Consider the following 16,990-nt stretch of genomic DNA (forward strand, 5'->3'; position numbering starts at 1 on the left):
TTTTTTTTTTTTTGTGTTTTTTTTTTTGTTTTTTTTTTTATTTTTTGCCTTGATTCACCATCATTACTTACTGGTAAATCTATGAGTAAAAGGCTGTATTATGTAGAAAATTGATATACATAAGGACAATATGGCTATGTTTCAACATTTGGCTTTACTATGAACATTTTCTAGGAACACCAAACTTTGTGCAGATAATCTTTAATCTTTGAATAACTAGATTAAACCTGTTCTCAAACCTTTACTTCTTCAAAGTTTATTAAAAAATAGCTATTATAACATAAAATATTTGTTTGTAAATAAATATATATGTAAACACTTTGTAGGGTCACTAAACAATATACACACACAATCTTAAAGGTAGCATATATGCACCCAGAAGTAAAACATCGTGACATTGGAGTGATGTTATGGTTGGGTTTTGAAGGCAAGATACTTGGTTTGAGTGTTAAACAAAAAATTAACCATACAACTGAAAATTTAAGTACAATCTGGCAGGGTTTTGCCCGAGTTTAAAAAAAACAGAAAAGAAAAAATGGCCATACTCATAACAAAGACCTTTAAACCACGACATCTCGAATACAATGCTATCTAGTATCGGTGGCCATCAGAACAACGTTGAATAGAATTAGTGGCCATCAGAACAACGTTGAATAGAATTAGTGGCCATCAGAACAACGTTGAATAGAATTAGTGGCCATCATAACAACGTTGAATAGAATTAGTGACCACCAGAACAACGTTGAATAGAATTAGTGGCCATCATAACAACGTTGAATAGAATTTGGCCATCATAACAACGTTGAATAGAATTAGTGGCCATCATAACAACGTTGAATAGAATAAGTGGCCATCATAGCAACGTTGAATAGAATTAGTGACCATCAGAACAACGTTGAATAGAATTAGTGGCCATCATAACAACGTTGAATAGAATTAGTGACCATCATAACAACGTTGAATAGAATTAGTGACCATCATAACAACGTTGAATAGAATTAGTGGCCATCATAACAACGTTGAATATAATTAGTGGCCATCAGAACAACGTTGAATAGAATTAGTGGCCATCATAACAACGTTGAATAGAATTAGTAGCCATCATAACAACGTTGAAAAGAATTAGTGACCATCATAACAACGTTGAATAGAATTAGTGGCCATCATAACAACGTTGAATAGAATTAGTGACCATCAGAACAACGTTGAATAGAATTAGTGGCCATCATAACAACGTTGAAAAGAATTAGTGACCATCATAACAACGTTGAATAGAATTAGTAGCCATCAGAACAACGTTGAATAGAATTAGTGACCATCATAACACACTTTGAATAGAATTAGTAGCCATCAGAACAACGTTGAATAGAATTAGTGACCATCATAACAACGTTGTATAGTATTTGTATTCATCATAACAACGTTGAATAGAATTAGTGACCATCATAACAACGTTGAATAGAATTAGTGACCATCATAACAACGTTGAATAGAATTAGTAGCCATCAGAACAACGTTGAATAGAATTAGTGACCATCATAACAACGTTGAATAGAATTAGTAGCCATCAGAACAACGTTGAATAGAATTAGTGACCATCATAACAACGTTGAATAGAATTAGTGACCATCATAACAACGTTGAATAGAATTAGTGACCATCATAACAACGTTGAATAGAATTAGTGACCATCATAACAACGTTGAATAGAATTAGTAGCCATCAGAACAACGTTGAATAGAATTAGTGACCATCAGAACAACGTTGAATAGAATTAGTAGTCATCAGAACAACGTTGAATAGAATTAGTGACCATCATAACAACGTTGAATAGAATTAGTGACCATCATAACAACGTTGAATAGAATTAGTAGCCATCAGAACAACGTTGAATAGAATTAGTGACCATCATAACAACGTTGAATAGAATTAGTGACCATCAGAACAACGTTGAATAGAATTAGTGGCCATCATAACAACGTTGAATAGAATTAGTGGCCATCAGAACAACGTTGAATAGAATTAGTGGCCATCAGAACAACGTTGAATAGAATAAGTGACCATCAGGACAACGTTGAATAGAATAAGTGGCCATCATAACAACGTTGAATAGAATTTGGCCATCATAACAACGTTGAATAGAATTAGTGACCATCAGAACAACGTTGAATAGAATTAGTGGCCATCATAACAACGTTGAATAGAATTAGTGGCCATCAGGACAACGTTGAATAGAATAAGTGACCATCAGGACAACGTTGAATAGAATAAGTGGCCATCATAACAACGTTGAATAGAATTTGGCCATCATAACAACGTTGAATAGAATTAGTGACCATCAGAACAACGTTGAATAGAATTAGTGACCATCATAACAACGTTGAATAGAATTAGTAGCCATCAGAACAACGTTGAATAGAATTAGTGACCATCAGAACAACGTTGAATAGAATTAGTAGTCATCAGAACAACGTTGAATAGAATTAGTGACCATCATAACAACGTTGAATAGAATTAGTGACCATCATAACAACGTTGAATAGAATTAGTAGCCATCAGAACAACGTTGAATAGAATTAGTGACCATCATAACAACGTTGAATAGAATTAGTGACCACCAGAACAACGTTGAATAGAATTAGTGGCCATCATAACAACGTTGAATAGAATTAGTGGCCATCATAACAACGTTGAATAGAATTAGTGGCCATCAGGACAACGTTGAATAGAATAAGTGACCATCAGGACAACGTTGAATAGAATAAGTGGCCATCATAACAACGTTGAATAGAATTTGGCCATCATAACAACGTTGAATAGAATTAGTGACCATCAGAACAACGTTGAATAGAATTAGTGGCCATCATAACAACGTTGAATAGAATTAGTGGCCATCAGGACAACGTTGAATAGAATAAGTGACCATCAGGACAACGTTAGTGGCCATCATAACAACGTTGAATAGAATTTGGCCATCATAACAACGTTGAATAGAATTAGTGACCATCAGAACAACGTTGAATAGAATTAGTGGCCATCATAACAACGTTGAATAGAATTAGTGGCCATCATAACAACGTTAATTAGAATCAGTGACCATCAGAACAACGTTGACAGGAAATGACTAGTCATCACAGCGTTGGTCAAGTGACAGCCAGTACAGCACTCAATCGATGATCATCAAAACGGCGTTTTAAATCACTTGGTTTCAGCAGAGACGTATATAAATACGTCTCTGGTTTCAGCCAAAACGACACCACAACTTAGTTTAACGTATATGCATGTATATAACAAATATTACGAGTAAATCGTTAATTTGTGATCACATGACCACCATAAAAACGGAAACTAGAGTTTTTGATAATAAGGCATCGAATGCTGAAAGGATAGTTAGATCAAATCAGGGGTAGTTATAAGGAAAAAAACAAACAAGAGAGGGAGAGAAAAGTATGGACTTGCTACTTTATCATACTATATTTTGTCGTTGTCGGATATTAGTGTATCTATGCGAAAGAGAGATACCGAACGGAAGTAAATATTGGGCAATTCGATTTCCTTGTTTGTCAATATTGATATGTACATTGCACATTAATCATTCTTTCTGCTGTGCTGACTCGAAGACAGGAAGTGATGAATTCTTAGGTAACTTGTAAAACGATTTTAGACAGAATCATAGGGTTCTGAGACAGGAGTGCAGTCAATGGTAATTTCTTTTTCGTTTTCTATTCAGTCTCAATTGACAGGATCTTATAGAAAAAAAAGCAGAGTTGATATGCGTATATCGTGAAATAAGGACGGACTCCGTGATCTAATTTTGATTCATAATGATCATTCCAAACAGGCATGAATATGTATTTTAAGGATATAGACCTGATCGTTGTGAATATCAAATTTTAACATTAAAAACAGACGAGACGGTTCGAACACACATTAACAATATAATGACCACAGTGGATCCGATTCGAGATTGTGAGATTGTATGCATTAACATTGACCATCACGTGTACCTGTTAAATACGTATACGCATATATACTGATATTCAATGACTGATGAATGTGCATGCATGTGTGAGACAAGAGATCTACATGCAGAGGTATAAATTTTGGATATTAGGCAATGCAGTTAGTTGAACCAAAGGCATGTGCACATGTGATATTTATGTTTCATACATGGTAGACTATCTGGTATTAATTAAAATGTCAAGAATTAAGTAAAGTTTTACCAGATACAAACACATGTGGAGTAACACATGTTCAGATAAGGCCTTATAAACTTATACCAAACATCAAACTTGGCCTGATGACGAAATATAAAACTCAAAAAAGTTGTATGTATTCACAATCTCACAACATTGTTATTCATGTGGTATAATCCAAAAAGCATGGGAAAATATACATATTGTTTATGATTCTTTTTGCACTGCGATGTAAATTTGATTATAAGAAATGAAAAGGATTGGTGACTGTTCACAACAGTTACAGAATCAATTAGCAAATCCCCTTGGTTAAGAACATGAGAATACGGCACTGACAAGCTAAGTGGGTGATACCTGTGTGAGAATACGATCGAGAGGGGATGAGATTAGTGTTAATTGCTTCCACACGACTTTTTCACTTTCATTTCTCTGGTGTTGTGACATTTTTTTTTGTGTGTTACACATGTACTCAATGTATTTTCACAGCATAAATCTCTTGTTATTGCAGTTGTGTTGTTGATTTCAAGGTCAAGGAAGAAAAAAACAACAAAACAGATTGGTTTTGGTTATAACCAAAGAAAACTCTAGATCTGCTAAGCAAAAACCAGTTGCTATACTAATGTTCATGTTCCTGTGACTTTTCCTGGATAGTATAAGAATATAATATATATATATATCAATGTGTAATTTGTTTATTTTTTCAGGTGGATAATTTTCCTGGAACTTGTAGATTAACCAAGACAGATATGAAAGAGCTTCTTAAGAAATTTTATCTTCACTTAGTTACAACTGCGATAGCATGTTTTCCATTGATAAGTGGAGCTCCAGGTGAGTTAATATAGATTGGAAACCAGCTCCAGGTGAGTTAATATAGATTGGAAACCCAAAATATGTAAATATGTTGTATGCCGAAAGGTGGCCATTTTGAATTTCTGCAAGGAAAGTTTGTTATTTGTTTTGGTTTCTAGATGTGCCCGTATTACATTTGTGACAGATTAGAAAAAACAAAAAATCGCTGACAGACGACCATCTTGTATTTGGCAGTTACATATTATTTTCACTGTTTTTTAAAGAAATTTCGAAATTTTATTTGATTAAAGCAAAATCGAAGGAAAGAAAAGAATAGAAAAGATCCAACTTTTAAAAAACTAATGAAGATGTGAAAATGGTGGCACCATATATGCCTGATCTATGCTGGATCTCTTGTTCACTTTCTATAGTTTGTTGAAATTTTAGGACTAATAAACAAAACAGGGTTAGGAATGTACATGTATGTTGTCCATCATGGTAAGGGAGGAAACATTTAAATAATCTTTGGGACAGAAAATGACCTGAAAGTTCTATAAAACATTGCGAAAGATACATATACATGTATCTGTAGAAAAGAGTTGTATTATCTGTACGAACCCCACAATGTCTGAAATATTTATGAATGTAAATATAAACTTCATATCTTTTACAAAAATTGCGAAACAAGCTTTGAGTTTATATTAATCTGTCTTGTTGGCCGGGATGGAAGTCTGCGAGAGGTAAAACCTATGCGGTTGGGCAGGTGACCCCATACCTTTTTAAGTCAGTTCCAAGAATCGAACCCAGGACGCGTAGGTGAAAGGCAGTGCATTACCACTTCACCACCCAACCATCTGACCACCATTTTAAATTTATCATTATATCCAATTATGAAACATGGTTGTCAAACTTAAGTGCCTGAAATTTTCCGGACTCATTATACAGTATTGGAGTTGTAATATAAACAGTACAGGTCATCAGTTCAATCAGATTTGTCTAAGTTAAAGGAATGTCATAATTGATATTTACATTTGTACGTGTGTCAACATGTATTGTGGATATTGGAATAACCTGATCTATATTATCAATTAAAAATGGATTTGAAGAGTGATATGACTGAGTCATAGTCTCTGTATAGTTACAGGGATTAAATATGTTTGAGTTCAAGACTTAGAAATATTGAAGCAATTATATTTTTTCTTCCAGTGGGTGACTCCACAGACCTAACTAACAGCTGGTTGTTGACCCATCCTGTCGCGGTATTGATCATCTCCTCATGTGTCCTACTCCTCACCGCCATACTTCTTGCCATCCAGTGTGGAGGATGTACAGAGATGGAGGTAGGAACAGACAGCCATCCGGCTGCAGGAGGAGACGGTAAACCATCAGGTGGAGCAGTAACATTCTCCTCTCCATTAGACATAAACGGTGAATCTAACACAGGTGGCGCTGGTTTACCATACTCTCTCAACCCAAACGTAAATACAACTCCAGGCTTTGCCGGATATCAGACTGTTGGAGGTAACAATATCGCTGGATATGGACAAGGAGGTATGCAAACAGCTGGGGGTTATCAAGCTCCCATGTCACCCAGTACACCTGCTATACAAACTCAGGGATATCAAGTACAGAGTCAGCCAGATGCACCCACACTAGGCCCTCATGCTCACAGACCTGCGGTGGAACCTCCACCACCGTCTTACAATGAGAGTGTTGGAAGAGGGTGGATCACACGTCCACAGTGAGTTATAGACTGTACGTTTTGCAGAATTAGTGATACTGCATCCACTGCTGTACAATTTCAGAAGTGTCCTCTTAGTATACTGCAATCAGTGTCTGATCTATTGTGTATGAAGATATTGAATAAGAATAAAATATTTGTTAATTTGTTTGTAAGGTTGAATCTCTGTGATTTGATATAGTTAAGTGCTAGAATATGAAAGTAATTGTGTTCAAATAACCTGTTAGGTGAATAGAGCATCAGCAGCTTTAAAGTAGTTGTTGAGAAGCTGTTGACATTCAGGCATGATTTGGTCCTATCATTAGAAAACATTTTTTGCTACTCATAGGTTTTTTTTTCTTAAAGTCAGACATGAACCCACTGGTAATCATATTTGCTAACCTCTACCGTTTAAGTCAGGAAGATTCTTAATTTTTTACCTCTGTTTTATTCGAATCTTACTTATGTAAATCAGTTCAACTTTTTTCGTTATTCAAACTTCTAATAATCCAATAAGTATAAAATACTGAATAAGCTATATAATATTTAGGTACAATATACTACTTGTATTTAAATGTAGAAGTTGAGAGTACAGGTCACCTTATTAGCTTTGGTTTAATGTGAATTTCCCTATAGTCAAGCGGTAGAGTGTCTGACTAGAGCTAATTCTTGCACCAATGCCGACGGGATGTTTTTCCTTACTCCTTACTATAACATAAAGTTTGTCAAAAGTAAAGCAATATATATACTTTTCCAAATATTGAAAATTTGACAGGACTATTTTTCTCCCAGTGATATTTCATGAAAGTGATGTTCTCCATGCTCAAGTACTACTGTACTAATGATAGGTATCTAATTTCAATATCTAACATGTATTAGGTTTTGTGATATCTGCCAGCATCTAACCTCAAATATCATTTCTTATGTGGGTCATATTCTGCTAATTTTTCTTTTAATTTTCTATGTTTACAGATATGTCAAAACTTATCTTTGATACAATGGTCTTCTGAATACAGATGTTATGTTTGACTGACAATGAGTGTATCCAGGTGTGTTGTATAATTAAACTTGTTTTATACTGTATTTAGACACATTGTTATTCCGAATGTGTAAAACTTAAATTTTTTTAAGTTTTTTTAAATGTTAAATTTCTTAGCGAGTTGTAGGTGCTGTATATTTTTTTGGTGCTCAGTTTGATCCAGGTTGTTTCTGCATGACCGCTCGCTGATTTATGTAGGAAACAGAGGTTGGTAGGACAAGGAGGTAATTTTTTAGTTGGTGGTCTCTGTGAAGCATACATGTAGCTAGAGAGAGGACTAGAAAGAAGAAGAATAGGTGACTGGATTGCCTCTTTCCCCTCCCCAATTTTATTTCTGGATTATTTCATACATAAAGAACTGTTTATCCAAACCAGACCAATCATAGTGTAAATGGTTTAGATTAATTTCACACCGGGTTAACTAAAGTAACATATCAAGAGACACAACGATAAGGTTCGAATAATGACAGAGGGTGTATGTTTGATTCAGTTTGGGTCTAGATAATTGGCATTCCAATTTTTATTGTATATAATGATGGCAAAAAGAGTTTGAAGTTTTTGTGACATACATGTACCAAACTCATTATGGCCATTTGCTCAAGGCACTGTTATTAGACATCTGCCTTATATGTACATGTACCTTACTTGGCAACATGTTTCTCCATGCTTAATATTGTTTTTACAACATAGCTTCACTTGTACCTGTAGGTTATATTTAGATATTGAATCAAACCATTGTGTTGCCAACAAGAACCATTATGGTTGTGTTTTAATTGATGTGATATACATGTTTATGTTTTGATTCTTGGTGTTTGATTGGCTGGAATGGGTATACATTTATATGATTTACATTGCAATGTACAAGTAATTTAACATTGACATTTTTCTTAAAGTTCTACCTTTTTAAAGGTTTATGTATTTGTTAAGTTTTGTTGTCAAAATTAGAATAAGATGATGTCATGATTTCACAAAGAAGCAGTAAAAATGATTATTTATTTTTTTATCTTGTGAGAGCATACAATAGTATGATACTGTCTAGATGAATATAATAATATGTTACTGGCTAACGGAATACGATAGTATGTTACTGTCTAGCTGAATACAATAGTATGTTACTGTCTAACTGAATACAATAGTATGTTACATTCTAGCTGAATACAATAATATGTTACTGTCTAACTGAATACAATAGTATGTTACATTCTAGCTGAATACAATAATATGTTACTGTCTAACTGAATACAATAGTATGTTACATTCTAGCTGAATACAATAATATGTTACTGTCTAACTGAATACAATAGTATGTTACTGTCTAGCTGAATACAATAGTATGTTACTGTCTAGCTGAATACAATAGTATGTTACTGTCTAGCTGAATACAATAATATGTTACTGTCTAGCTGAATACAATAGTATGTTACTGTCTAGCTGTCTAGCTGAATACAATAATATGTTACTGTCTAGCTGAATACAATAGTATGTTACTGTCTGGCTGAATACAATAATATGTTACTGTCTGGCTGAATACAGTAATATGTTACTGTCTAGCTGCTGTCTAGCTGAATACAATAATATGTTACTGTCTAACTGAATACAATAGTATGTTACTGTCTAGCTGAATACAATAGTATGTTACTGTCTAGCTGAATAGCTGGTCGCATTGCTGGTTATTTTGCCCATGGACATGACCTGTTATGCTATATATTGTACAGGTAGTTTGTGCCATAGATTATTCTGTTGACTGTCTGAATGTTGATTATTCTGTTGTCTGTTGATTATTCTGTTGACTGAATGTTGATTATTCTGTTGACTGAATGTTGATTATTCTGTTGACTGAATGTTGATTATTCTGTTGACTGAATGTTGATTATTCTGTTGACTGAATGTTGATTATTCTGTTGACTGAATGTTGATTATTCTATTGTCTATTTGTCTGGCTGGTATTATTGATTGTTGCATTATTGATTATAATGTTGGATGTTTATATGACATGCTCGATTGTTCTGTTGAATGCGTGGGGTGTTTATCAAATTTTGTTTTGTCACAAGCTTCTATTTACTGTATTTCAAGTATGAGTATATTCTGTACTGTCATTCCTTTTTCCTATCAGATAATCTAACAGATTTGCAAAACATTTTGCCGAGTAACATTGTTTAGTGGTTTGTAGTTTGGTTCAAAACTTACCTATCCACTTTCAGTATATGAATCCTTAGTAGGGTTTCGGTTGAACATTGTCCTCTCTAGAACTACATTTTATGAGACAAAAATTTTATCGCAGCTAAGAACTCTACACCAAGGTCTTAACAAAAGAAGAATTGAAATCTTAATTCTGTAAACTGTATGCATGTTTATACTTTTTTTATCATACTGAGACGAATCCCTCCGTACTTAAATGGTTGTCGTTTAGATCCTCTCTGTATGCCATGACCTACAATTCAATCACCTTATATATGAACATATAGCTTCCTTGATGATTGTAGCCCAGGGGTTATTTGTGTGACATTTCACTCTGACATTTTGATATCTTTTGTTACAATAATTCTTCAGCACATAGATATTTAAGTATGGTACATAAGACAAACATATGAATAACACCTTATAATATAAATTTAGAGTTAGATGCAGGAGAGACAAACTATAATTTAGCCTGCATCATACAGCTGTTTCGTCTTTTGAGAACTCCTCAGTGATGCTAACGGACTAAATTTTGAACTTATCTAGGTGACAACCGAGGACATTAAAAAAGGCATGCAAGGTACGGCAAACCTCTTGGACCAAAAGTTCACCATTAATATCTATTGTGTTTTTGGGAAACATTCATATATGTGGACACTGCAATACACTGAATGAGAAAATGTTATGTTGTCGCTCTTGGCAATCCTCATGTTAAGTTATTTTGTGTCAAAATGGTCAATTTTACAGAGATAAACCAAACGGTCAAACTAATCCATACTCATTTCAGTTCAATTTTATTTTATTTTCATGTAACACTTTTCACGAAAATCTGTCCAAGATTCTGTCATTGCGTGGGTTATACTAAAGTCAGCAGAATAGTTTGATAACTTAAATTGACAATTAATCTGTTTTTGTAATGTTTTTTGGACATCCAGACTTGTGTTGCATATATCCAAGTGTTTCGGTCAAGGTCACAGTAGACTCGGGTACCTCTTGGAAACCGATTGACCTAAATCCATATAATTTAGAATCAGTGTAATTGCAAATAATGTGTGCTATCTGTTAACACATTTAGAGCTTTTATGTCTGTTATCATTTCTAATAGTGGCAAGGCATTACAGTATTCTTGAATTATTAGTTAGGCGAATATCAAGACCTTTATTTATGGGGCTAGTACACCTCCGAATCTTGTCATTTTGACATGTCTTTCGACCAATTTGGATTTTACTTTGTGGCCTCATTGGCTTCAAAATTAAGGCTCTTAGTATCACTGAAGAGTCATAGAAAAACGAATCAGCAGTATGATGCAATTTAGTTCATTAGATAAATTTATTCTGAAAGGTGCTATTTACTTGTGTGTCTTCTGTGCAGTCTGTGACGTAAGTTTTCAGAGAATGAACTAACCCTATACTTGAACGAAGAACTCAATGTTTTCATCATATGTCTTGTGTTGTAAAGGTAGATTTTACATACATATATATCTATATATATAGTCACAACAAGAGGTATGTTCTTACTAGGTTTTGTATCTATGTCGAACAGTTCCTCATTTATAGCTATCTTTGCCGTCATTACTCCAATTCCGCACAAATCGTTTTTGAAAATTCCCGACATTTAACATTAATTTTGTTTTGTATCATACTTTCACGGGACTCCTTGTTACGGAAGTGCACAGCCGTGTCTTACTGCTGCCTTACATTCAAACCTTTCATCAGATACATTAGATGTGCGGTTCTGTAATCACTTAATACACACGTTTTCATATTACAGACTGTATATATCGTATAGAAATTGGGACATGAAAATCAATTAGCATTTGAAGACTCTTCCTTGCTTTTTTAATTGCAAGAGAATGACAATACCTTTTAATGTCATGTATCATTTGTGACTACACCGTTCAAGTTAGTGCAATGCTCTTTTAACTCTAAAACATCATGTATTCAAGCAGCAAGCAATAGCCAGAAACCGCTCAATCTACATCTGACAGTCCTTGTTAATGACGAGTAGGAGTTGATAATACGGTCTTGGAGATATGTTGCTATTAGCTATTTCGCCAGTTTGGGTTTCAGTTTAACTGTCTTCTGTCGTTTTCCTTTTGTTTTGTGTTACCTGTTGAATGTGCCCAGGTTTTCATGTTTTTGTCTCGCGGGCGACGGTCGTCGGTAGCGCGAAGCGGAACATAGGCGTTGCTTTTCTTGCTTAAAAATTACAAATTGTACAATAACCTAGAAGTGTTATCGTCTCCATACCTGCTTAATAGTTATTTAATTTTTTTTTTAAATGTAGTCGACATTTATTTATTAAGCGAGATGTTAATGTTTTTCGTTTATCTCCGTGTCAAGCTTTGTTTCAAAGAACTTATGTTGTCATTAACATACCTGAAATGTATTAATTATAGATATCAATATCCCAATACACATTTCAAATTTTTATAGTCATCAGAATGTACTGTTCATTGGACTTTATCAATTTTCATGATAATGTTTTCTGTTTGTGTGGATTTTATTTTCTCTCTATGTGCATAAGCTGTCACAACCAGAGTTGAAATATACAGTATTTATATTAATGTATGAGAATCTCAGCACATATTTGAACTGTTGAATTTTATCTACAGTTTATTGTTGTAAATCAATTATCCTATGTTTTCTGTAATTTGTAGGCCTTTAACATGTTGTCTTTAGTTCGAGTCTTACTTGGCATACTTTTGACGATTAAACTTTCTACTAATTTTCTATATGTTTTACTTTAAATCTCAATACATCCAGGATATAATTCTCCTGTTATTAAACGTTTTATTTAACGGAACTGTTTTCCCTTCTATCTTCTAAAAACTGCTCTTTTTACCCCCGACACCTATCATAAACCTATTTTGTTCAATCTAAACATTAATAGCTATCGATTGTTATTTGTAATATGAAATGTTAGACAAACATTTCACACTGAGTTGACGTTAGATACCAGAAATTATGTAATGTAAATTTCATCACCGAAATAAATATGAATGCCGGAGTACATATGAACCCAATTTGTACCAATTTCTATATAAGGTTTAAAAAAGTTTTTTTATGCCTTTAGAGCTCTTATTACTTCATGCTGTATGTTTAAAAAAAAAACCCGGGAAAATCGGCAATTAAACTCATTTTGAAACAGTTAATGTATTTAGATGTACGTCTTGAAGTTCTACACTAAATTGTGTTTAAGGTTCTTGACAATTGATATGTTTATTTGTATCCGCTATCCTTATATAAAGATATCACATTTTGTGACAGAATATCGGATGTCTAGCAGCAGTAATGAATTAGTCGCTATCAGTCAGTTCATAAAACCATATCTATAGTGATGTAAGTATACTTTTGGTTTGTTCAAGGAGCTTTACATTTGTTTGTGTGATAATTCTTGATTTTGATAACGCATGCTTTATTCTATAATTACTGCTGAATAGATCTGAATGTTTATTTAATTAGTTTATTTTACCAATATCCTGTTTGTTATCAACATACGTTTAATGATTTAACCTATATGTATATTTATATAAGTATTTATTTGTGTGATCCAAATTATGTTGTCAAAGATGATTGAATTGTACAAGTCTTACCGTTTGTTATAATTAAAATGATTTTTCCTTATTTTTGTGCGTTACCATAATTATGATGTTTCTTACGCAAGAAGTGGAATCAATAGTATGTTGATTTTAAAGAACTCCTGAGAGCTTTTGACAATCTTCTGAAAAATACAAATATTCTTCTATAAAAACATTTGATTTTCGGAATCTGTTCACCACCATATCCTCTTCTAACCTAAAGGAACGCATTCGTTATCTTGTGATGATAGACTTCGTTTCAACGAAAAGTGAACGTTGGTACAAATATATGGTCGTGAACTTTACTGAAGTGTATTTCATGTTAAATACGTCCAAATCAATGAAGAAATATACAGGGGGCGAAATCATAAAAATTATCATGGTTTTGGTTGACAACATCTTTTTCAAGTTTGTTGGTAAGATCATCCAACGCACTACTGGCAAACATAAGGGAACTATTTTCAAACGAAGAGCTTATGAAAACAAATCACAAGACTTTGCAAAGTAATTTTATTTCAGATATATTGGTGACGTCTTGTCTTTAAATGAGACCATCCATCGTACTTATCCACCAGAAATGGAAATCGAAGACACGACAAACTCTTCCACACCAGTCGCTTATATTGGTCTTTTTCTTGAAGGGAACCAACATGACCAGTTTTCCACCAAGCTTTATAATGAACGTGACGATTTCAATTTTCCTATTATACACTTTTCATTTCTGGATAGCAATATTCCTGCACCCTCAACCTATGGTGTTTGCATATAACAGTTTACTCGATATTCAAAGGCCTGTTCCATTAATCACGATTTTCGTGCATGAACTCGTTACATAGTCAAATAATGCAAATCGATGAAAATTATGGGGACGTTTTACGGTCGTCATAGTGATATCATTGGAAAGTATTCTTTTTCTTTGTGCGATATGAAACTGGGCGCGTTTGATACTTTAGTTTTGCATCGTCCATTTCGTAACTGAATAACTTTGTTGGATTCACATTTTGTTTTGAGCAATTACGAGACAAAAAAAAAATAATAAAGAGATATCTAGCTTGCTTGTTTAAAAGAACTAACAAATAAGACAACAAATGTGGATGTGAAAATTCCCCTAGAATCTCGTGTTATAGTTTTTATACTATCACAATGACACAAGTATCTACAAATGTATGCTAATATTGGGGTTAATATTGATATCACATATACTTGCAACAGTGTTCAAATCTCAAAGTATACACTCCAAACAGCATGGTATTATTTTACCAAATTTGAAAAAGCATATTGTTAATCACATAGTATGGTTTTACCTACGTTAAAATTCTGAAAAGTAAAAAATTCAGTATCACAGACAGCGATAATTCATTTAGTTTACGTCATAATTTGCTTTATATGGTCGATTGACGCAACACTTGGAAGCCTTTTCATTTGATAATATGCAGAAATTGGATGCCTATGACATTGCTAAGTACAGGAAAAACACATGGTTAATCTATAAATATTGTCACAGTCGATTACCCTTATAAGGATGAAAAGATGATGTAATCACTGGCCCCAATGATAATGCTGTTTTATCTCGAAAACAATCAGCATCTGACTCTAGAGATATATATCTTTCGGTATTTGTCACACAATTCTAAGCGTGAAGTAACGTGAGAAGCCTTTCTTTCAGACCTGGATATGCAATAGTTCTGTTTTGTTGAAGAACCACAAGTTTTGCAAATCCAATGTGTATATAAATTAGTTTTCCATTGATTGTCTTTAATATCTAATGTTAGCTTACACCTCTGCATACTTTCCCATTGTAAGTTAGTTTAGATAATGTATTCCATGGACTACTTTTTATATGTAGTATTTACATTGTTCTCCAATGATTACTGTTGTTATTTCACAATTAATTTCACTGATCACGATTTTGTATTCTCCCACTAACAATTTGCTAGTGTCTTGAATTACGCAAGGATGAACAAGTGAAAACAAAACTGTCATAAAATAATTGAAAATATAACAACAACATAAGATAGGTAGAAATAGATATATATTATTATATCAATAATGTCGACCTTTACTTGGTTAAATGGAGTAATAGGATTTTTGTCACAGCGCTTCAACGAACGCGATCTACCGTTTTAATGCTCTGTGATAACAATGTTAATGAATATTGACAATTTCACAAAGTGAATAATTACGTGTGGTAGTTATAACAATTGTAGTGTAGCTAGTCAGAACTTTTTTGACAATTCTTATTCTTCAATGGATTTTATTCTTGAGTTTATATCACTCACCCAAATTTAATTAGATATGCAATTTGATACCTTTTAGAAAGATTGCCATATAATTACTCAATATATTCCCAAATGTCCAAAACGCGTAGATAACGTTATAACCAACTGCTCATTTATGTTATCATGCTTCCAAAACAATGTAATAATTGTTGTCAAGGACAAACCGATATATCTATCTACAGTTGATATGATACATTTCTATCTTGTTATGAATTGTTAACCTGTAAACATATGAACGTATTTCAAACAAGGGTTAATTGCCTCCATTTAGCCAAATATAAGACGCCTTCAAAAATTCGCTGTGCCCAATCGTGTTGTTTAAACACATGCATATAAATACATTAACTCTTCAAAAATGCATCTTCATTGAAAGTAAAATTCTGACGCCAACTACTTCACTGCAAAGTGTTCCGATACAGCACCGTGTCTAGATCTTCATTAACAAATCCTTTAATATAATTGTTTAAGACATCACACAAATACGTTCATGTTTTTTTTTACTTATTTGCGTCCTGATCCATCTTCGAACCCGTCAATGTAACCGAACTTGTTTCATTAAAATCTGCAGATCCTGTGGATGTTACTTCTGAAACATAAAAACGAATTTATCTAAAAAATAAATACACGATCTTAATATGTTACATAAATATAAAACTATGTAAGATTTGCATTCTGACTTATCGCCTTGATGAAGTTTGGAAATATTTTGAGCGATCCGAAGTTGTCTAATGCTTGTCGGGGATGGACCAATATTTATCGTCCTCTTCTCTTCGAACTTTGTTCCTATCTCCTGAAAAGTACAAGGATAATAGAACCAGGTGTTCTGGAAGAGTACACGTCTGCAGCGTCATCGATAACACCCGTCATGTAAACCATGGTCAATCTAAGTAAGTAATGTCATAGGTTGGAGATGTAGGGATGTTGCTATCAAGCAATGGAAAGGAAATTGAAATCATTACGCTTATCATACAGCATGGTCGAAAGTTGTCCACGTTGGTTTCAGTGTAGGAAAAGATCGAGATAAGGTTTGATGTAGAAGAGTCTGTCGTGTCTTTAAATTGTATCAGTAAATTATGAATATCCTATTCTGCAGTGTCGTCAATAACGATAGTACAGTTCAGTATTGTATTTGATGGAAAGTATCTATTGCGTTAGGAACAATAATAATTGTCAAAAATACAATTACAAGGTCAATAGTGGTACTGAAAC

The 16,990-nt window shown here is 33.6% G+C and overlaps 1 protein-coding gene across 2 annotated transcripts; it reads left to right on the forward strand.

Moving 5' to 3' along the window:
* Positions 1-3,551: 3,551 nt before the first annotated feature.
* Positions 3,552-9,173, forward strand: LOC132558464 (uncharacterized). Of its 2 annotated transcripts, none has more exons than XM_060223042.1 (3): positions 3,552-3,703; positions 4,901-5,024; positions 6,192-9,173. In XM_060223042.1, exons 1-3 carry the CDS (start codon positions 3,701-3,703, stop codon positions 6,728-6,730), a joined length of 666 nt encoding a protein of 221 aa, XP_060079025.1. In that variant the 5' UTR covers positions 3,552-3,700; the 3' UTR covers positions 6,731-9,173. The 2 variants fall into 2 exon arrangements, with proteins under 2 accessions (XP_060079025.1, XP_060079026.1); XM_060223043.1 differs by having other exon boundaries at positions 3,552-3,642.
* The last annotated feature ends 7,817 nt before the right edge of the window (positions 9,174-16,990 follow it).

This window comes from Ylistrum balloti, unplaced genomic scaffold, assembly GCF_031769215.1.
Source record: "Ylistrum balloti isolate Yb309-2 unplaced genomic scaffold, AGI_CSIRO_Ybal_v1 Utg370790, whole genome shotgun sequence".
NCBI lineage: Eukaryota > Metazoa > Mollusca > Bivalvia > Pectinida > Pectinidae > Ylistrum > Ylistrum balloti.

Excerpts from the sequence above, each read along its gene's own strand:
- LOC132558464 (XM_060223042.1), top strand. Across the intron at positions 5,025-6,191 it reads ATTGATAAGTGGAGCTCCAG|TGGGTGACTCCACAGACCTA; the intron begins GTGAGTTAATAT and ends TTTTTCTTCCAG.